Source organism: Elephantulus edwardii, unplaced genomic scaffold (genome assembly GCF_000299155.1).
Source record: "Elephantulus edwardii isolate Elephantulus edwardi_28Jun2011 unplaced genomic scaffold, EleEdw1.0 scaffold00058, whole genome shotgun sequence".
NCBI lineage: Eukaryota > Metazoa > Chordata > Mammalia > Macroscelidea > Macroscelididae > Elephantulus > Elephantulus edwardii.
Genome location: NW_006399808.1, coordinates 17098637 through 17121426, shown reverse-complemented (window position 1 = coordinate 17121426; position 22790 = coordinate 17098637). Strand labels below are relative to the sequence as shown.

General features: G+C 39.3%; 1 protein-coding gene across 1 annotated transcript in view; it reads right to left on the bottom strand.

Annotated features, from left to right (window-relative positions):
- INTU (inturned planar cell polarity protein) overlaps positions 1-21223 on the bottom strand; it is a 134571-nt gene extending 113348 nt beyond the window's left edge. The window contains exon 1 of the mRNA XM_006887553.1: positions 21081-21223. Within this exon, the coding sequence (XP_006887615.1) occupies positions 21081-21223 (143 nt within the window). The remainder of the gene's footprint in view (positions 1-21080) is intronic.
- Between the last annotated feature and the right edge of the window lie 1567 nt (positions 21224-22790).

Genomic DNA, 22790 nt, shown 5'->3' with positions numbered 1-22790 from the left:
TATGGGCAGGTAGTCAGAGATGGTGAGGTCGGTTCAGGATAGGGCAAGGTTCAGAGCTATTCTTCATAGGGTCGCTATGAGTCATAGTTATTGGATGGCACATAACACCACCACCTTGTAAGAGAAAAGAGTACAGGCGACACCTAACAGCCTATTGTTGTTGTTGTGTACTGTCAAGTTAGATCTGACATATAGCTGACTCTCAGGTGTGTTTTCAGAAGCAGTTAATTTCAGGGAAGGAAACTGCCCATCCTCCCGCGGAGCAGCTGGTGGCGTCAAACCATGTACCCTCAGGATTGCAGTGCAGCTTCTTGCCACTATACCACTAGAGCTCCCCAACAGCCTACGCCAATGAATTAATTCTTTTTAATGGTTCCATAATAATACATATTAAGGATGTCTCACACATACCATGGGGTGCCAAGAAAACAAATAGGTCTGTCACGGCGAGAGTGAAACCAAGTTTCTCCTTGGAGGCTAGGATATTGAAGCTACGTCTCACATTCTTTGGGCATGTGGCCAGGAGGGACTGATTCTTGGGGAAGTACATCATGTTCATAAGGGCAGAAGGACAACAGCACAGGAGAGGAAGACCCTGGATGAGATGGATTGATACAGTAACTGGGATAATGGCTCGGGACAAGGCAGGGTTCAAAGCTACTGTACATAGGGTCGCTATAAGCCACAGCCAACTTGATAGCACATAACAACAACACATTCAATAATTCACTTATCAGTAAATTTAAAAAATAATGTAAAAGTGTTATTGTTACATACCGTCAAGTCAAAATCAATTCACAGCTGACCCTACAGTGGGTTTTTCAGATGTGGTAAATCACACATGAGGCAACTGCTCATCTTTCTCCCACAGAGCAGCTGGTGTATTCAAACCAACTGTCTTGTACACCAATGTTCATAGCAGCATTATTCACCATCGCAAGAACATGGAAACAGCCCAAGTGTCCAAACACAAATTAATGGACTGAGAAATTTTAGTATATTCACACAATGGGATACTATGTAGCACGCAGGAGCAATAACTTTGTAAGTTATTACTTAACTTGGAGGGACTGGAGAGCATTATGCTGAGTGAAGTACTCAGTCCCACAAGGATAGATCTTGTAGAAAACCATTATTGTAGAATGAGTATAAGGATCCAGGAGGGATGGGGGAGGCTGGAAGCAGAGGGATGTGGATGTACAGACAGAGGGGGGGGGATTAATCATTGGATTGTACAATTTGATGGTTGGGGGAGTGAGAGAAATTGAAAGAATTTGTATTCGAGTTTTGTAAATAAACCAGTAGAGAAAAAAAAATTGAGAAGGGGGAACACGCCCCCCCAACCCAAACCACTTATCTTTAGGTTGGCAGCTAAACATCTTACTACTAAGCCACATGAGCTCCCTAATGTTCTAGCTGTTGTTGCTGTGTGCCATTAAGTCAGAAATGACTCACAAACCACCAAAGAGGCACCAGCGTTGGGTTAGCCGCAGAAGTCCCCATCCACCAGTAGACCACCAGAATTCCCTGTATCTTTGCAATGTTTTTGTATTTTTCTAACACATTTAATTTATTGTGATCAAGACAAATTGTATTTTTCTTGTTTGCTTTGAACTGTTTTGATGGAAGCTCATCTCTTCATACCAGATTTAAGTTCAAAAGTTATAAAAGCAGCTGAATCTTAGTAACACTTGATATTTAATGACATTTAAACAAGAGTCTTTTTTTTTTTAAATGAAGGGCAATGCCTAAGATATAAACTTAAAAAAAAAAAAAGAAATGACTCACAGCTGACCCTCCAGTGCACTTTTTGAGTAAATTACACAGGAGAATTCCCATCTTCCTCCTGTGGAGCAGCTGGTGGAGTCAAACTGAGAAACTCAGGGTTAGCAGCAGGGCAAATTCTTACCACTAGTCTTCTAAGCTCCCTAATGTTCTAGTAATGATCTTTTAAATGTTATGTGAATTTATAGATCTTTACCCAAAAGGCTTTGCCGATCCATTTCTTTAACTTCTAGGTTTTAAAAATACTTCATTTTATGAAGATGAAGAACACTTTTTATGTAAGAAATTAAAAGAAGGGGATAAAGAGGATAGAAATAAAGACTAGGAAATGCACAAAGGAAGGAAACTAGTGAAAGCAAATGGACTGAAAAGTCACAAGAACTTGATTCATATTCTGTTTTGCAATTTTAACCTTTGTAAACTTTTTCACCTAAGTTTTTTATTAACCATAAAATATAGTGACTTCAGTACTGCTGTGGATGGTAAATAGGATGTTTTATTTTAACACTTCTTGCTCTAGAAACAGAAATTATAGAGAAACCTCATCTTCATGAAATACACTTTTACCTTTTCTAACTCAGAGAAAAAAGTTAAGATATCTTCAATGACCTCTAATTGCTAGCCTGCAAGTTATGCCCTGGTGACAAAAGGGACATAACTAGACACCAACTTCAAGGTCCTTTCAGGTCAATAATTGCTTAGAAAAAGGTATATATGCAGAACAAATCATTTGGGAAGCTGGCCTTTATGAAAAGGAATATAGTACCAGGATTGGAGGAAGACTCATCAACGACCTATGATAGGCAGGTGACACAACCTTGCTTGCTTAGTTTTAACTAAGGAGGACCTGATGTACTTGCTGCAGAAAGTCAAGAACTGTAGTCTTCAACATGGATAGAAGCTCAATATCAAGAAGACAAAGATTCTCACCACTGGGCCAATTGACAGCACTATAATAGATGGAAAAGAGATTGAGATTGTTAACAATTAGAGTTTGGTCAGCTCCACAATCAACACTCTTAACACAGCAATCAGGAAATCAAGAGACAAATTGCACTAGGAAAATCTGCTGTCAGGTACCTCTCCAGAGTACTGAGAAGCAACAATGTCAGTCTAGAGACTAAAGTTCATCTGACCCAGGCCGTGGTCTTTGCAATTACTTGCTATGCATCAGAGAGCTGGACAATGACTAAGGATGATAGAAGAACAATCGATGCCTTTGAGTTGTGGTGCTGGAGAAGAGTCTTGAATACACCATAGACCACTAAGAGAACAAACATGTCTGTATTGGAGAGAGTGAATCCAAGTTTCTCCTTGGAAGCTAGGATTCTGAAGCTCCGTCTTACTTACTTTGGACATGTGGCTAGGAGGGACTAGTCAGACATCATGCTTGGTAGGGTGGAGGGACAGCATAAGAGAGGAAGATCCTGGATCAGATGGACTGACACAGTAACTGGAGTAATGAGAGAGTAGTTGTTTCAGAGTCAGTGAGACTGGCTCAGGACAGGGTAGGCCTCAGTACTGTTGTACGTAGGGTTGCTACGAGTCACAGGCATCATGACAGCACATAACAATGACAATAAGATTAATTTTGAGTTATATAAGAGTGATAGTGGATTAGTGTGTTGAGAAACATAATTCTCAAAATAGCTATACCAGAAGGAAGGATGGGAATCCATATTTGTGTCCACTCTAAAGTAAGGTGATCCAAACGAATGTGAAAATTATCAAACTATCATTAAGTTCACATTCTAGTAATACTTGCTAAAAATGGTATAAAATTCCTACACTAGCAGAAAACTGTCAGAAATTCAAGTAGGAAATCATTATTAATATTAAATGGATCTTGGATGAAAGCAGAGAGTACCAGAAAGATGCTGACTTGTATTTTCTTAACCATATATTTATTATCCCAAAAGGGCAAACAAGTCTGTCTTGGACAAAGTGTGACCAGGGTGCTCCTTCAAAGCAAGGTGGTGAAGCTTCATCTCATATACTTCGGTTATACCATTAAGAGGGGCGAGTCCATGGAGAAGAACATCATGCTTAGAAAGGTGAAGAGCCCTTATAAGAAAGAAGACCCTCAATAGGATGGACTGACACAGTGACTGTAACAATAGGCTCAAGTATACTGAAGATGGTGAAGAGAGCACAGGATAGCACTGCATAAATCCTTCTTATTCAGGGTCTTCTTGTCTTTAACTGACATTCTACCTTTCCTAACATGATGTCTCTATGTTCTGATTCTCCAAAATAAATGAGGTAACGTTTCACCATGCTTGCCTCTAAGTAGCACTCTGGCTGTACTTGCGACAAGATAGGTTTTCATTTGGCAGTCCATGGCATATTCAATACTCTGCAACAACATCACAATTCAAAGGCATTTAGGTTTTGGCTCTTCATTACTCACTGTCAAATTTTCAGAAGCATAGGAAGCAATTAAAAATACTAAGGCTTGGATCTGAGGCACCTTTGTCTTTAAACTGACATCCCTATTCTTCAGAAATTTGGAGAGGTTCTTAACAGTAGATTTTCTCAATGCAGCCTTCAGTATGGATTGAGACTCAATATCAAGAAAACAAAGATTCTCACCACTGGGCTGATTGGCAGCATCAAGATTGATGGTGAAGAGACTGAGATTCTCAACAGCTTTAACTTGCTTGGCTCCACAATCAAAACTCTTGGCATCAGCAGCCAGGAAATTAAAAGACATATTGTGATGAGAAAGTCTGATGTTAGAGACCTCTTTAAAGTACTGAAGAGAAATGATGTCACTCTGAAGACTAAGGTGCGCCTGATCTGTGCCATGGTCTTTGCAATCACTTGCTATGCATCAGAGACAATGACTAGGGATGATAGCAGGAGAATTGATGCTTTTGAGCTGTGGTGCTGGAGAAGAGTATTGAATATACCATGGACTGCTAAGAGAACAAACAGGTTTGTTGTGGAGAGGGTGAAGCCAGGCTGTTGCTTGGAGGCAAGAATTCTGAAGCTTTGTTGAACATACTTCAGACATGTTGCAAGGAGGGACCAGTCCTTGGAGAGGGATGTCATGCTTAAGAAGGTAGTGGGACAGCACAGGAGAGGAAGACCCTCTATGAGATGGATTGATTCAGTGACTGGGGTAATGGGGGTAGGTGTGTCAAAGACAATGAGATTGGTACAAGATAGAGTTTAGGGGTGTTGTACATAGGGTCACTATGAGTCTCAGGCGACTCGACAGCACATAACAACAAGAACAAACAAACATTTCTTTCAATTTCTTAACTGCTGCTACCATGGGTATTAAATGTGGATCCAAATAAAGTGATGTTATTGCCAATTTTATTCTTTTCTCCACCTATTATGATGTGCTGTTCCAGTGGTGAGAATTTTTGGTTTTTTAAATGTTGAAATGGAACCCATATTGAGACTGTACACTCTTTGATCTTCCTCAGTAAGGGCTTCAAGTCTTCTTCACTTTATGCATGCAAGAAACACACACATAATCAAATATTCATTCCTTTTATATTTATACATGTGTACATTATATACACACATTTATAAAATCTCAGAATATCAACACAGAAAAAACCTTTTATTGGAACTATTTATTAATATAAAAATTAAAGAAATTGTAGATGGAACTATTCTTACCTGCAAGAAATGGAATTCACCTCTTTTTATTCTAGTTAAGGCTTAGTGTTTTGGTTCTAAAGAACAGACTGTTGTTGTTGTTGTTGTTATGTGCCATCGAGTCGTTTGCGACTCATAGTGACCCTATGTACAACAGCCCTAAACCCTGCTCTATCCTGTGCCAACCGCATTGCCTCTGACACACCCATCCTGATTACCCCAGTCACTGAATCAATCCAGCTCATAGAGGGTCTTCCCCTCCTGCGCTGTCCCTCCACTCTACCCAGCATGATGTCCCTCTCTAAAGACCTGTCTCTCCTTACAACATCTCCAAAGTATGTCAGGCGAAGCCCCAGAATCCTTGCCTCCAAGGAGCAGCCTTTACAGTAAAAAGTCCTGTCAAATACTGCATTAGTCAAATAACTAAGGCCATGAAAAACAAGGAAATACTGAGAAATGGTCACAGAATAGTGAAAGCTAAGGAAACGAAATGCAGTGTGATATGCTGGATTGGATCTATGAAAAGAAAAAAGATTAATGAAAAGTGCTGAAATTAGTGGAAAGGATATTAGAAGGAAGGCCACATTTTAATTAACAGTATTTTCCAGTATTAATTTCTTAGGTCTGATAACTATATGATTTTTGTGTAAATTTTTAACATTAAGAAAAGTGGACAAAGGAACTCCCTATAGTATTGCCAGTGCAACTTTTTGTACATCTAAATGTATTCCAAATAAAACATTTATTGCACAGAAAGAAAATCTGAAACCAAAGGAATTAAATTTAGTCATCTTAATTCAATTTTTTTAAAATACATGAGTCACTTTAGTCAGGACTAATATAAATACTCTTTCAACATTTCTTGAGATCATCTTGTACTGGAAGCAAAGTTCTTATTAAATACCTTTCAATTTTATCTCAATGAGATCTTGTCTTTTTCATTCTGCTTTGCTATAAACAGAGATAAGTATATTTTTATAGCATGCATTCAAACTCTGAGGGCACAGAAGATTTCAAATAGTTCAAAAAGACAAAGCAATGTTTTATTTTAAAATGTACAAAGACTTAAAGTTAGAAAGCTAAAAGGGCAGAACACTCTTGGCATTTCTCAAGTGCAAAGAATAAAATTCAAGCCTCAAATTGCAAAACAAAATCAAACCTCAAATTAAAATCCTAAGGGATTACATGGGCAATGTTTTATGTGAAACAGAAAGTATCAAGAGAAGACAGAAGTAATATACAGAATCACTGTCTCAAAATTTGTTGACACTGAACCATTTCAGAAAGTATTACATGAACAAAAACAAATGATACTAAACAAATCAAGTTTCATTGAAGGCACCGGCAGAAAAACAAATGAACAAACAAACAAACAAACAAAAACCCAACCAAAAAACCAACTAAGACACCAGGAATTGGCAAAGTATCAGTGAAAGTGTTTGTGTAAACAGATACCGTCCTGACTGTCCTCACTCATCCATCCCTCAAAATTTAGAAGATGGTTTATTTGGCCAACTGACTGGAAAAGATCCATATATGGGCTTGTCTAAAAAAAGGTGGTGATCCAACAGGATATAGAAACTATCACACAATAGCATTACTACCATGCTCAAGTAAAACCTTGCTGAAGTATATTCAAAAGTAATGGGAACAATACATTGACAGCAACATGTCAAAAATTTAATCTGGATTCAGAAGAGGCCATAGTATATGCGGTCTATCATGATACCAGATGGAAGTTAAATTAAAGCAAAGAATAGCAAAAATATGTTTACTTGTGTGCTTCTGACTATGCAAAAGCATCTGACTATGTGGATCACAAGAAGATGAGTTAACAATATGAAGAATGAGAATTCTTGAACATTTGATTGCATTCATGCAGAACCTTACATGAACCAAGCGTAGCCATTTGAACAGAACAGGGGAAAACTGCACAGTTTAAAATCAGGAAAGGTATATTGTCAGGGTTGTATTCTTTCACCATGCCTATTTAGTGTGTTCAGGAGAAAGATGGGCAATCTTCTCCATGTGATTTATAAGCCTATGCAAACCCACTGGAGAGTCAGCTATGAGTCAGTTCCCACTCAACAATAACATAACACCAATTTAATGCATAAGGAGCTCTGGTGGCTAAGGAGTTGCACAGAATCAACCCAAAGGCATATAGTTCGAATCTACCAACTGCTCTGTGGGAAAAAGATGGGCAATTTCTTTCTGTCCAGTTTACTGCCTCTGAAAACCTGCTTAAGCGTTGGCTATGAGTCGAGTCTGACTTGATGGCACATAACAGCATTAACACCATTCAATTTGTAAATTGAGCAAATAATTGAGAAGCTGAATTATATGAAGAAGAATGTGGCATCAGGATTGAAGTAAGACTTACCAACAATCTTGCTTGTGGAAGGTGAAAGGGCCTTGGAGCACTTACTGAAGAAAACCAGTCTAGAGCTTTCAATATGGATTACATTTAAAAATCAAGAAATTACAAAAATAATCACAACTGAGCAATGAACAACATCATGGTAAGGGAGAAAAGGAGTTTTTAAGGAATTCATTTTACTTGGATCCACAATCAGCGTTCAGGGAAGCAATAGATATCAAAAGATGTATTGGATTGAGAAAAATCTATCAAGGACTTCTTAAACTGGTAAAGGGTAAAGAGAAAGGATATCAGTTTAAAGATGAAGGTGTACCTAATCCAAACCAAAGTATTTAAAATTGTTTCATATGCATATGAAAGCGAGACAGTGAAGGAAAAAGAACAAAGAAAATCAATGCCTTTGCCTTGGACAGTCAAAGGAACAAATATATATAAATTCAAGTTGGAAGAAGTACAGCCAGAATGAGTTTTAGAGGCAAGGATACATTGGGCATGTTGTCAGGAAGGGCCAACCCTGAGAACGGATATCATGCTTGGAAAGGTGGAGGGTTAAAGAAGGAGAGAAAAGCCTCTCAAAATGATGGACTGACACAGCGACTGCAACAATGGGCTTGAGAATAAAGGATACTGTGAAGATGGTGTAGGATCAAGCAAGGTCTCTGTCTTGCTTGTACACAGAGCCAATATGAGTCAGAGTTCATACTACGGCACTTAACAACTATAAAAAAAACAAGTCAGCCCTACAAATGTTAGTAGAGGCTTACAGGTTAACATGATGCTAACTAAATAGGAGATAGAGACAGGTAGGCAGGCAGACAGACACACTTTGATCAATGTTCACAGTCTAAGCTAAGAGAATGACATAATCTGAAAGATAATCATACCTGCATATTTCCTGATCCTGAGTTGTAGCTTAGCTTGTTTTTAGTAAAACACTGTAATTATGGTTCCATATTGCCATTGCAATGAATTTAATGAGAGCTCCAAAGTGCTAAAGAGCAATGATGTCAATCTAGAGACTAAGGTGCATCTGACACAGGCCATGGTCTTCACAATTACTTGCTATGCGTCAGACAATGACTTAGGATGACAGAAGAATAATGACACCTTTGAGTTGTAGTGCCAGAGAAGAGCATCAAATATACCATGGACTGCCAAGAAAACAAACAGGTCTGTCTTGGAGAGGGTGAAACTTGGTTGCTCCTTGGAGGCAAAGATTTTGAAGTTCTATCTCACATACTTTGGGTACATGGCCAGGAGGAACCAGACCTTGGAGAAGGGCATAATGCTTGTGAGGGTGGAGAGACAGCACAGGCAATGAAGACCCCAGATGAAACAGACTGACACAGTAATTAGGGTAGTGGAGGTAGCCAGTCAATGAGACCGGCTCAGAACATAGTTGGGTGCAGTGACCCTTGTACATAGTGTCCCTATGAATTATAGGTGACTCGATAGCATATAACAACAACAGAGAAGCAGTGTGCCTTGAGAGAGATGGCTGGTGCCAGAACTGGTACAAGGCTGAAGTGGATGTATATGCCTAACCTCTACTTCACAGGAACAGCTTTGAGTTCTATGAGCATCAGATCTTCTCTCCACCTTACTGACATGCAGGTACAAAATGGCAAGAGTGGTCATAGTCATGTTAGCATTAGACCTTGTCTAATTTCAGGGGATTAAGGACCACAATCAGTCCCGTTAGTAGCCAAGGTCTTAACCACTATGCCTGCTGAACCCCTTTTTAAGAATTAGAGGTGACATGCACACCCATGTTTACCATGGCTTTGTTCACAATGGCAAGGAGTTGGAAACAACCTAAGTGCCCATCAATAAACGAATGGATGGAGAAGCTGTGGCATATTCACACAATGAAATACTATGCTGCATTGAAAAACAAGGAACTCATGCAATATTATTAAAAATGGGTGACCCTGGAGGACATTATGCTGAGTGAAGTATCTCAGTCACAAAAGGATAAATACTGCATGGTGCCACTGTTATAAAACAAGACTGACATCAGGGTTGGGGGAAGACTGAGAAAGATGGGTTAAATAATGTATACTGCATTGAAACAGATGAGGGAGAAAATTGTTTAAAAGGGATATGTGATTAGGTATTTTTGTCACGACAGGAATCCAGAGCAAAGTCCAGAGTGGAGTAGACCTGGGTAGAGGGATTGTAAAACAATCAAAGAATTCTTACTTTACTTTTCCAAAAGGGAAGTATACTGGGGGGGAGGGTTGGTAGGAGAGAAAAGTACACCAATGAATGAATGGAAATCCAAAGTCTCTGTAAATTTCCATTGAAATTAATAATTAAAAACTATTTTAAAAAAAGAATTAAAGGTGACTTAAAATAAATAGGTCATCAAAAATGAGAAAAGAAATGTTAGGAGGAGATCAAAAGAGCCTTAAGAAATATTCCAAGAAATCTGGTAGGAAATGGGAAGCCACCAACCTTACATTATTGTTGTCGTTGTTATGTGCTGCTGAGTCGCAACTCATAACGACCCTATGTACAAGAAGCCTAAACCCTGCTCTATCCTGTGCCAACCTCATTACCCCAGTCACTGAATCAATCCATCTCATGGAGGGTCTTCCTCTCATGCGCTGTCCTTCCACTCTCCCAAACATGATGTCCGTTTCTCAAAGTATGTCAGACTAAGCATCAGAATCCTTGACTCCAAGGAGCAGCACAGCTTCACCCTCTCCAGGACAAACCTGTTTGTTCTCCTAGCAGTCCCTGGTATATTCAATACTCTTCTCCAGCACCACAGCTCAAAGGCATCAATTCTCTATCATCCCTAGTCACTGCCAGCTCTCCAATGCATAGCATACAATTGCAAAGACTATAGCCCGGATCAGGCACACCTTAGTCTCCAGCCAGACATTGTTGCTCTTGAATACTCTGGAGAGGTCCCTGACAGCTGACTTTCCCAATGCAATTCATCTCTTGATTTCCTGGATGCTGGTAACAGGAGTGTTGACTGTGGAGCCAAGCAAATTAAAACTGTTAACTATCTCAATCTCTTCACCATCCACACTGATGCTGCCAATTGGCCCAGTAGTGGTGAGAATCTTTATTTTCTTGATGTTGAGCTTCAATCCATATAGGAGGCTGGAGTACTTGACCTTCTTCAGCAAGCACTTCAGGTCTTCCTCAGTTTCAGCAAGCAGGGTTGTGTCATCTACATAATGCAGGTTGTTGATGAGTCTTCCACCAATCCTGATGTCACATTCCTCCTTGTACGGCCCAGCATCCTGGATGATCTGTTCTGCATTATAGATTGAAACAGTGTGAAGACAGAATACATCCCTGGCAGATCCCTTCCCAATTGTGAACCATGCAGTATCTCCTTGCTCTGTTCTGTTTCCTGGTTCAGGTATAGGTTTCACATAATCACAATCAAATGTTCTTGGATTCCCATTCTTCTCTGAGTCAGCCACGGCTTGCTGTGATCCACACAGTCAAAAGCCTTTGCATAGTCTATGAAGCACAGACAGACATTTCTCTGGTACTCTCTGCTTTCTGCCAAGATCCATCTAACATTAGCCATAATATTCCCAGTACCACGACCTCTTCTAAACCCAGCCTGCATATCTGGTGTAGAAAAATGATCAGAATTGTTTTAGAATGCAAATTCTGGCTGACATATAGAAGAAATACTATCAGTAGGAGAAACTGTTGCTGTTGTTAGGGGCTATCAAGTGGAATATGACCCATAGTGACAATATGAACAACAGATCTGAACCTTGTCCTATCTTATGCCATCCTCACACTTCCTGACACATTAGAACCTGTTATGGCAGTCACCATGTCAATCGACCTGGTCGAGGATCTCCCTCTCCATCAACTGTTCTAATTGATACAACACTTGTCTGTCAGTTTGCTGTACTGAGAGAACTTGTGGGTTGTTGTGATACTGAAAGCTGTATCTCTGGTGTTTCAAATGCCACAAGGGTTACCCATGGTGGACAGATTTTAGTAGAGCTCCCACATTAATAGAGACAGTAGGATTGGCCATTCACTTCTTTAATAACAGGCCTCTGAAAACCCTATGAACAGTAGAGGAATGCAGATAAGAGAACTTAGAGGCACTCAAATCAGGAGTCTACTTCACTGGTATGTTGGACATAGGTTGTTGCTGTTGTTGTTACGTGTCGTCGAGTCGTTTGCGACTCATAGCGACCCTATGTACAACAGGCCTAAACCCTGCTCTATCCTGTGCCAATCGCACTGCATCTGACACACCCATCCCGATTACCCCAGTCACTGAATCAATCCGTCTCATAGAGGGTCTTCCCCTTCTAGGCCGTCCCTCCACCCTCCCGAGCATGATATCCCTCTCCAAGGACCTGTCTCTCCTTACAACATGTCCAAAGTATGTCAGACGAAGCCCCAGAATCTTTGCCTCCAAGGAGTTGCTTGGTTTAATCCTCTCTAGGATGAATCTGTTTGTTTTCTTGGCAGTCCATGGTACATTCAATACTCTTCTCCAGCACCACAGCTCAAAGGCGTCAATTCTCCTTCTGTCCTCCCTAGTCACTGTCCAACTCTCTGATGCATAACAAGTGATTGCAAAGACCATGGCCTGTATCAGGTACACCTTAGTCTCCAGAGAGACACCGTTGCTATTGAGTACTTTAGAGAGGTCCCTAACAGCAGACTTTCCCATCACAATACGTTTTTTGATTTTCTGACTGCTGGTGCCAAGAGTGTTGACCGTGGAACCGAGCAAACTGAAGCTGTGAACAATCTCAATCTCTTCGCCATCCATCCTGATGGATATAAAATAGAAAAAAAAAAAGATACACGATGTATCTATGTTGGACATAGGTACATCTTTTTTTTTCTATTTTATATTAGTTTGCTTACAAAATTCATATAAATTATATTTCACACTATCTTTCATTCACATTGTTTCATACAATCATTCCTGTTAATTATATCTTATAAAATTAATCAACACTGAACTATTCCCATCACTGCCCTGTCTTTCTAGATCCCTGCCAGATCTTTCACATTTCCTTTACCTACCCGTCCCTCCATCCATCAAGTTGTGTGATCCTATGATTTCCCCCCTGCTCATCCTCACCTTTCTGCTTCTTTCCTCCCTGCTTTCGCTCCTCATACACATTTTACTAGTTATCTATTTCCACAATAGCAGACTCATGTAATATTTGTCCTTAATGGAACTGAGTGAGTTTACTCAGCATGATGCTCTCCAGTCTCTCCCAATTAATGTAGTGATTTTCAAAATCATTGCTCCTGAGTGCTGTGTAGTATTCCATTGTGTGGCTACCACAATTTCTCAATCCATTTGAATATTGTTGGACATTTGGACTGTTTTCCATGTTATTGCGATGGGAAAGGCACATCTTTTATATAAGCTAATGTCTGGAGAAAAGGAGGAAGTGTGGGACATCAGAAAAGGAAGTCAACAGAACTAGAGACTTAATGTATCTGAAGATATTTATAAAGAGATAGGTGATGTTAATAAATGAGATGGGCAACACTAGAGGAGAAAAAAGAAAGTAATAAATTCTCTTCAACCATATTGAACTCCAAGTAGAGAAAAATGGGAGGAGGACATTACCATTTTTTCATATAAACTTTGTTAAGCATTGTTTGACTTTTTAATCTATATCAACTGATTATACAGCTTATACAGAAAAATTAAGTTTTAAAAAGTTAAGGCTTAATGTATAAGAAAAAAGGAAGTATTATCTTAAATTGGAAGTTAGCATGTGATCATTTCTATAAAATATTTTGATTCCTTAATCATTTTCACATTAAAATCTAAGGAAAAAATCTGGCATATTTTTAAAATTTAATACTACTCAGAAGTAAAAAGAAATAAATGATTGATACAGGCAATAATATAAATGAACCTCAAAACAGGTATACAGTAAAAGTCTATACTCTATAATTACATTTTCATAAGACTCTGGAAAGTGTAAATTCACTATAGTGACAGAAAGCAAGATACATATTTGTGAGGAGTGATGGGATGGCTAGTAGGGCAGAAAGGAGGCACTAGCAGAAACTGTTGGACAAGATGCCTATGGTCATTATCTTAACTGTGGTAACAACTTCACAGGTGAATATGCCAAGATGTATCACACTGTACCTTCTAATAAGTGCAGTTTCCTGTTTGTCAATTATGCTTCAATAAAGTTGTTCAAGAATCAAGTATTTATGGATACTTCAATCACATTATCACTTTTAAGTGACTGATTCAACAAAAAAAAATATGCATTTTTTTTTGTCAAACCAGATGGCAAGAGAAAACATACAAAATAGAACTTAACAGTAATAAAGGTGTCTGAAAGAAAAAAGTAGAAACTCTTGAAGGGGACTGGAACAAAGGCAGAGTAGGCTTAAAGAAAGGACACTTATAATGTGATTAAAGTATCCATAAATACTAGCTTTCTACTTTATATACTCAGGGGCTTCCCTCGGTTCCCTGAAACCTGCTTTTGGCTTTAGGGGTCATCTTTAAAGTGAGGTCTTCCTTATCTGGTCTTGCTACCACTAGTCTCTTATGGTTCTCAGGTAGGATCGGGGTCCAAGGGTTTCCTCTCAGAATTAAGTAAGACACAGGACAAGTAGAGTGTCAGGTTTTCATTTCCTGCACAAGAAGCTTCCCAGATCCACATACCTTCCTCACATTCTGCAATAGTCTTATTAATAGTATCAGTCAATTCATTCTATCTTTGAGAATACCGTTTTCCCCCTCAGACATAGCCCCATGGAAGCCAGTATCAATCAATTCTCTGGAACATGTGTAGAACTATATCACTCATGTAGGAGGGTTTACCTACTTTGAATAAACTGACTTGGAAAGATTTGAACCAGAAGACACTGCTATAATGCATGTGCCCCATCCCATAATAAATGGTATCTTTTAACCCAGAAGCCTCTGCAGCAGATTTCATCTTGAAGGACCAGTTTTCTGTACATTTAATTATCATAATCCTGCCTATGCAAGGATGGCACAGGAAAGGGCAGAATTCAGATCTCTTGTTCATAATGCTTATATGAGTTGTAGTAGCCTAGACGATACTTAACAATAACAACAAAAACCTATGCAAACCCATTTCTCAAAATTTCTTACCATCCTTCATAAATAAACATGAAGCCTCTGCCCATTTAAAACCGCTTTATAGCTCTGACAGAATTTTTCTTCCAAGACCGGTAGTGTGTTTCCCTGTGTGAAGCTTTTAATAAATACTTTCTTTGTATGCAAAGTTCTGGTCTATTGCTTCATCTCTGCTTTGTTGTTGTTTTGTACCCTCGCACTGGAACTGACTCAGAGCTGACCCTCCAGAGAGTTTTCTGAGGCAGACAGAAAGAGACTGCCTATTTTGGTCCCCCAGGAGCAGCTGGTAGATTTGAACTGCATACAATTTCTTTCCACTAAGCCATCAGAGCTCCCTAGTAAATCTCGCTAGTAGGAGAAAAGTACTGTGCCTTTGTAATGCAGAGCTCAACTTTTGTCTGAATCAGATTCCTAAAACTCAAATCACACTGCTACCAAATGTAAAGACCCTGGCTTTCCACTTTATGTGTGATAAAATTTAAACTCTTCACGAAAGCATAAAAAAATGTTCTCCAATCTGACCCAATTCTATGAAGCTTTTTGCTCAAAAATTCTCTGAATTGAATTCGCTTGTTCTTAACTCTAGGCTTTGCCCTGCACATCTACAGACCATAAACTTCACAAGGGAAGAGTTCTTCTCTGTCCCACATCCTCAGCATCTATAATAAAAAGTGTGTGGTATGCTGAGGATCACAGTAAAGTGTTTATTACGAGTAAATACACAAATGGAGACATCATTTTTCTCAGACTTCTGTCAGGCACAGCAGGTAAGAGTACTCTCTATTAAGATTCACTTTTTTCTCTGGGCCTAGGTTTCATTTAGTTCAAACAGAATTAGTTAAGTATGAAACAAATAAAATAAAATTAAAAACCAAAACTATGGTAGTGTTGCATTTTTTGTTGTTAGGTGCCACTGAGTCAAATATGACCCGTAGCAACCCTATGAACAACAGAACTAAACCCTGTCCTAATCTGCACTATCCTCACACTTTCTGTCACATTAGAGCCCACTGTGGCAGTCACCTTGTTAATCGAGGGTCTTCCTCTTCTTCACTGACCCTCCACCTTTCCAATCGTGTCCCTCTCCAAAGAACAGTCCCTCCTAGCAACATGTCCGAAGCATGTGTGGTGAAGCCTAATCATCTTTGCCTCCAAAGAGCATTCTTGGCTTCACCCTCTCCAAGACATATTTGTTTAGTCTTTGGTAATCCATGGGCTGCTCAATGCTCTTATCCAATACCAAAGCTCAAAGGCAGCAATTCTTCTTCTGTCATCTTTTTTCACTGTCTAGCTTTCAGATGCATAGCAAATGATCAGAAAGACCATGGTCTGAATGAGATGCACCTTAGTCCTTAAACGGACCTCATTGTTGTTGCTGTCAATAATTTGGAGAGATCTCTAACCAGTCTTTCCCAGTGAAGTGCGTCTCCTGACAGTACCAAGGATGTTAACTGTGAATCTAAGTAAGATGAAGTTGTTGACAGTTTCAATCTTTTCTCCATCTATCAAGATGTTGCCAATAGGCCCAGTGGTAAGAATCTTTGTTTCCTTGATACTGAAATGCAATTCATATTGATATCCTGAAACAAATGCTTCAAGTCCTCCTCACTTTCAGCAAGCAAGTTTGTGTCATCTGCATAATGCTGGTTATTGATGAGTCTCCCTCTAATCCTGATGCCACATTCCTCTTCATATTAATTCAGCTCCTTGAATAATCTGCTCTGCATAAAGATTCAATAGGTATGGAGACAGAATTCAACCCTGACACACTCTCTTCTTAATTTTAAACCATGCAGTGTTCCCTTGCTCTGTTCACACAATGGCCTCCTGGTCTAGGTATAGGTTTTGCATGAGCACAAATAAGGGATACAATTCTGCTCTGGGATTCCCATTCTTCTCACTGTCAGCCAAGTCTTCTTCCCAATTCTTCTCAATCATAACTTGTGTTATGATCCACATAGTCAAATACCTTTGCATAGTCAACAAAGCATAAAGAGACATTCTTCTGGTATTTTTTAATACTAGTTTACTTACAAAATTCATATAGATTGTTTTTCACAGTGTATCTTTCCCCTTTTCTTAACTCACCCCTCCCTCCACTCATCAAATTATGATTGAGCACCTCCTCCCCCGCCCATCCTCAACCCTCTGCTCCCCCATCCCCACCTTGCAGCTTTACTTTAAGCCAGGATCCATCAGGGGCTCTTCTAAATCCTGTATGACCTTCTGGCAGTTCACTTTATATGTACTGTTGTAGTAATTTTTGAATGATCTTCAGCGGTATTTTGCTTGCATGTGATATTAATGAGATTGCTCAATATTTTCTACATTGTGCTTGATCACCATTCTTGGAAATTGGAAGAAATATGGATCACTTCCAATCCATTGGTGAGACAGTGTCCTTCAAATTTCCTGGCATAGACTGGTGCATCCAAGGCTGCAAATGTTAACTGAAAGAAGTCAATTGGTATTCTATCGATTCCAGGGGCCTTATTTTTTGCCAATGCAGCTTCTACTTCCTCCTTCATTACCATTGGCTCCTGCTCATATAGTACTTCCTGAAATTTTTCAAAGTCAGTTAGTTCTTTTTGGTACAGTGATTCTGTGTATTCCCTCTATCTTCTATTGATGTTTTCTGGGTCAATCAATTTATCACGCATAGCATATTTCAATTTCTGTTCTTTAGGAACTTAGAATCTATTGAAAATTCTGAAAGTTAAAACATGGATCTGCAGATAATTACAAAAACATCAGAAGCAATAAATTGCTGGTGGAGCACAGGAAGTGGGCAGAGACGAAAAAGGGCAAAAAAAGCTGCAAGATACATGTTTATGATAAGCAGCTCAACAATAAAACTCGTCATTTTAGGAATTATGGATGTAATAAACACTTCCTAATGGATACATCTAAAATTTAAGAAAAATTTTATTGGTATATGGCAGGGAACCCTGGTATTATAGTCCATAGGGAGTTGAGCAGTGTCACCAGTGGCTCATTGGGAGAAAGATGACCAATCTCTCATTCGGTTTATGGTCTCTAAAAACCCACTGGAGGATTAGCTTTGAGTTGGTTCTGACTTGACAGTAATGAGCTGAGTTTGCTATAAAGAAGACACAATACCAAAAAACCAAACTTGCTACTGTTAAGCCGACTCCAGTTTATGACAAAACATGTGTTTCAGCGCAAACATGTTCCACAGACTTTCCTTGCCTGTAATCTTTATGGAAGCGGATTGTCAGGCTTTTCTTCCATCACACTACTACATGAGTCTGCGTTATCAACTTTCAGATTACCAGTCAAGCACAATCTATTTGTGCCATTCAGAGAGCTTTCAATAGACTCAATAGTAAGGTCTTTATCGTACCGAAAAAGTGGTAAATAAAAAAAAAATCCTTCAGATACTAGAGACAAGAGAGTTACAGCTGAATCTAAAGCTGGTATAATCTTTTTGGAAAGTAATAAATGGAAGATAAAAAATTTGTTTACACTTTTGTAACTAGTAGTGTTCTCCTCTCCTATGAATGCTTTGTAAACAAATAAATTTAAAATGAGGAGTAGGAGAAAAAACAAAACTCCTTTATCTTGTCTCATTTTCTGTTTCTTGGAAAATAACTAGATGAAGGACAGATCACTTGTCTCATTCCACCAAAATCAGGAGACTCATTAGAAATTAGAGATCCTGCCTTCCTACACTTTAGCTTTTTTACTAGAGTCAAGTTATAGGTTCTCTCTTTGCTAAAATAGTGTGATGTTCAAGATGTGGAGAAATGAAGAATTTGCACCTCAACTTGTTATGGCTCCCATGTAGGAGAACATACCAGCACAAAACCTTATATGAATGTTCTATATAATCTATTATCCCTTCTAATATCACTTAACAAGCATGAATTTTATAATTAATGAGAATAGGTGCAGTATATTACACAAAATATTGAACAATTTTAAACTTGTTCAGGTGTTCAAGAAACAGAATCTGTCCTTGCTAAACTCTAGAATATATTATGGCTCTTGGTGGCTATAATCTTGGTGGAACAAGTTGGAGGAGTTTGTTTATGGATCTCCTATGAAGTAGTCAGTAGACTGGAATCACATGCCTTTGGGATTGCAACACAGTTTACTGCCTCTAGGCCATAACCAAAGGGACATATTTTAGTGCTTTCAAAACTGAAGTCAAACTGTGTTCTGAATCAAAGCAACTTTTTGATGGTACTACCGAAAAGTGAAAAGTAACACATACTTTATATTTTAAAATAATATTATGTCCCACCAACAATTTATAAGAGTTCTTTTCTCACCACATCCTCTCCAACATCTATTACTTGTTGTCCTGTTAAACTTTGTCACTCTTAGTGGAGTGAGATGGTACCTCATTGTGGTTTTGATTTGCATCTCTCTTTGCCAGTGATTTGGAGCATTTCTTCATATGTCTCTTTGCCATTTGAATATCTTCCTCTGTGAAAATTCTTTCCATGTCTTTTGCCCATATTGTAATTGGGTTATCAGTCTTTTTCTTGTGCAGGCCCAGGAGTATTCTGTAAACTTTTGTTCTATGACTCTTGTCTGAGATGGTATTACCAAATGTTTGTTCCCAGTCTGTAAGTTTTCTTTTCACCCTGTTGGGAAAAGCTTTTGATGTGCACTGAGATTTAATCTTTAAAAGGTCCCATGAATCAATTTTATCCTCTTTAGATTGTACATTTCTGGTTGTACTTGGCAGTCTCTTTAAATCTTGAACTAGCGCTTCTAAGTTTGATCCCAGTTTGTCTCTTATAAACGTTATGGTTTTGGGCTTTACTCCCAGGTCTCTTATACGTTGTTGATGGAACTGTAAAATGGTGCAACCATTCTGGAAGGTGGTTTGGTGCTTCCTCAAAAAGCTGAACATAGAAATTCCATGTGACCCAGCTATTCCACTACTTGGAATATACCCTGAGAATATGAAAACTGAGGCACAAACTGAGATTTGTACACCAATGTTCATAGCAGCATTATTCACCATCACAAGAACATGGAAACAGCCCAAATGTCCAACCACAAATGAATGGATTGAGAAATTATGGTACATTCATACAATGGAATACTATGCAGCACACAGGAGCAATAACTTTGTAAATTATTACCTAATTTGGGAGGGATTGGAGAGCATTATGCTGAGTGAACTAACTCAGTCCCACAAGGGCAAATATTGTATAAAACCGTTACTGCAGAATGAGTATAAGGAGCCTGGAGGGGTGGGATAGGCTGGAAGCAGGGGGATGTGGATGTGCATGGGGAAGAGGGAATTAATCATTGGGTTATACAATTTGATAGGGGGTGAGAAAAAGTGAAAGAATTTGTTCAAATTTGTATTCGAATTTTGTAAATAAACTAGTAGGAAAAAAGTTTTACAAAAAACCGTAAAAAATGATATTATGTTACAAAATAGAAAACACAAAAACCTTGGGCAAGTACAGAAAAATATGGCAGAAATACCCTAACAGAAGTTGCCCTCCACGGCAATACCATGGGTAAATTTTCTTTAATTTATGTATAAATGAATTTGCTACAAGAAAAAGAAAACAACTGTTATTTAAGAATTTACTTTAGAAAACATGTTGTCTCTCTATTCTAAATGCCTTGTTGCCCTGTTAAAGCTACAGGACTCAGTAAAACTGCCCCAGACTGTAAATCTTTACATAAGCAGATGAACACATCATTCTCCTGCAAGGCCAAACCTCCCACCTTTCACTTTGTATCCAAGCGATTTAACCACCGCACTATCAGGATTCTTTAAATACTAATATTAAAGCTACGAAGATTATTACATCAGTAAAGAAAGGGGTTTCAAGTTCATAGGGTCGTTATGAGTCGTGCTCGACTCGAAGGCAATCAACAACAACAATAGCAACGCAAGAAGGCACCACAACAGAAACAGAGTTTTAGGAATACTCGAATAGCTACACTCTCATCTCTCAGACAGCACTGACGTTGCTAGCAAAAAGGAGGATATTCTCATCTAACATAAAAAGGTGACCAGTAGCAAATGGAAAGGTCCTTTGGGCTTCTATCACACAACTGGCACGTGACTCAAGTCTCACTTATTATACAGCCTCAAACACCCAATCCTAAATATGGCAAGACCCTATAAAGTCCCCCTAGCCACGTGTACACTCTATGGAGAGAGAGATGGATTTAATTGTCCCTCTTCGAGAGCCTTACTCAGAATCGCTACTAGCTGAGGAGGATGAACCAGAGTCGCTGGCCCAATCTTCAGAATCACAGTCCTCATCTTCTTCTTGTGAAAGGTCTCCAAGAAGCTCCTTTGGACTCTGAGGCAAATTACACAAAGCCGGAGTCGCCATGGTCAGGCTTATAGCAGAAGAGTAACTGAAAGCTCTCAGACACAGTTTACAGGGGCAGCCATGTTGGGGCCGTTTAGGCTGGCATAGCACACGTGACCAGCAATCCTTAGCTTCGATTGGTGGACGCCGAGTTGCCAAGGAGACAGGGAAGCGTCTCTGCGAGAACTGAATGGAAGGGAGGGAAGGAATTCTGGAGCCGAAATTTGTGGAGGTATTTTTTTGTTGGAGCAATAGAAGTAACTCAGACTTCACCCCTTTTATTTCTCTGAGTAAACTCCAAGGAGACTTTCTGGGGTAGTAGGTAAGCGCTGGGCTTATAAGGGAACAGTTGGAACCCATCAAACCACCACAAAATAAAAATGTGGCAGTCCATCTTCATAAAGATTACAGAGAAAAGATAGGGCCGTTCTTTATCCTTTGACGGGAAAAAGATGGGCATCCCTTCCTGTGGGATGTACTGCTCTGAAACCCTCTGGAGTGTCAGCTAAGGGTCGGTTCCCATTCAGTGGCAGCACACAATATATACCCTGTTCTTTGAGCTGGAATCGACTACGTTGCCCGTAACAAGAAGAAACATAATTTATTCAAGTAAGTGGAGACCCACTGAGTTTCCCCTCTTTTTCCTTCCAGTATTGGACATCTTCCAGTTTGCCCCTTTGTCTTGAATTCCTAGCTCAGGAGATAGCCAAAGCATTAGAGGAGCTCAGTCACTATTTGCTAAGGAAATACATAAAAATCATCTGGAGATCTTGATAAAATGTAGAGAATAATTTATTTACATATCCAGGAGGAAGTCCAAATTCTTAGTAAAGGAGTCAAAGTGGAAGGAAGATTCCCTTGGAATTTCCAGTTTCAAAAATATTTCTCTGGTAATGACAGGGGAAAACACACACACACACACACACACACACACACACACACACACCCCTCCTGAAAACCTGCTTGAAGAGACAAGAAAATTTTGAAAAACAGGGAACCTTCAAAAAATTTTTGACAAAGTACTGGACTTTATAATTATAGAGGTTGATAAAAACAAGACTGCAATTAAGGGGTAAATTTGGGGTATTTATAAATTGATAACATTTACAAAGCAGCACGCGATAGGATCTTGCTTAACCACTTTTGTAGGCTTTGACTTCCTTTGGTGGCATGGTATGTAGGGAGTTGTGCTGCTAACCTATGTGCCAGTTCAAATCCACCAGCTGTTTTGTGGGAGAAAAATGGGCAATGTATTCTCCTGCACTTTGTTTGTTTGTTTGTTGTTGTTGTTATGTGCCTTCAAGTCACCTGAGACCCATAGCAACCCTATGTACTGCAGCTCTGAACCCTGACCTGTCCTGAGCCAGTCACTAATTCTGGCACACCAATCCCCATTGGCCCAGTTACTATATAAATCCATCTCTTCAGAGGTCTTCCTCTCCTGCACTGTCTGTCCACCCTTCTAAGCATTATGCCCATCTCCAAGGACTGGTCTCTCCTGGCCCTGTGCCCAAAGTATATGAGATGGAGCTTAAAAATTCTAGTCTCCAAGGAGAAACTTTGTTTCACCCTCTCGAAGACACACCTA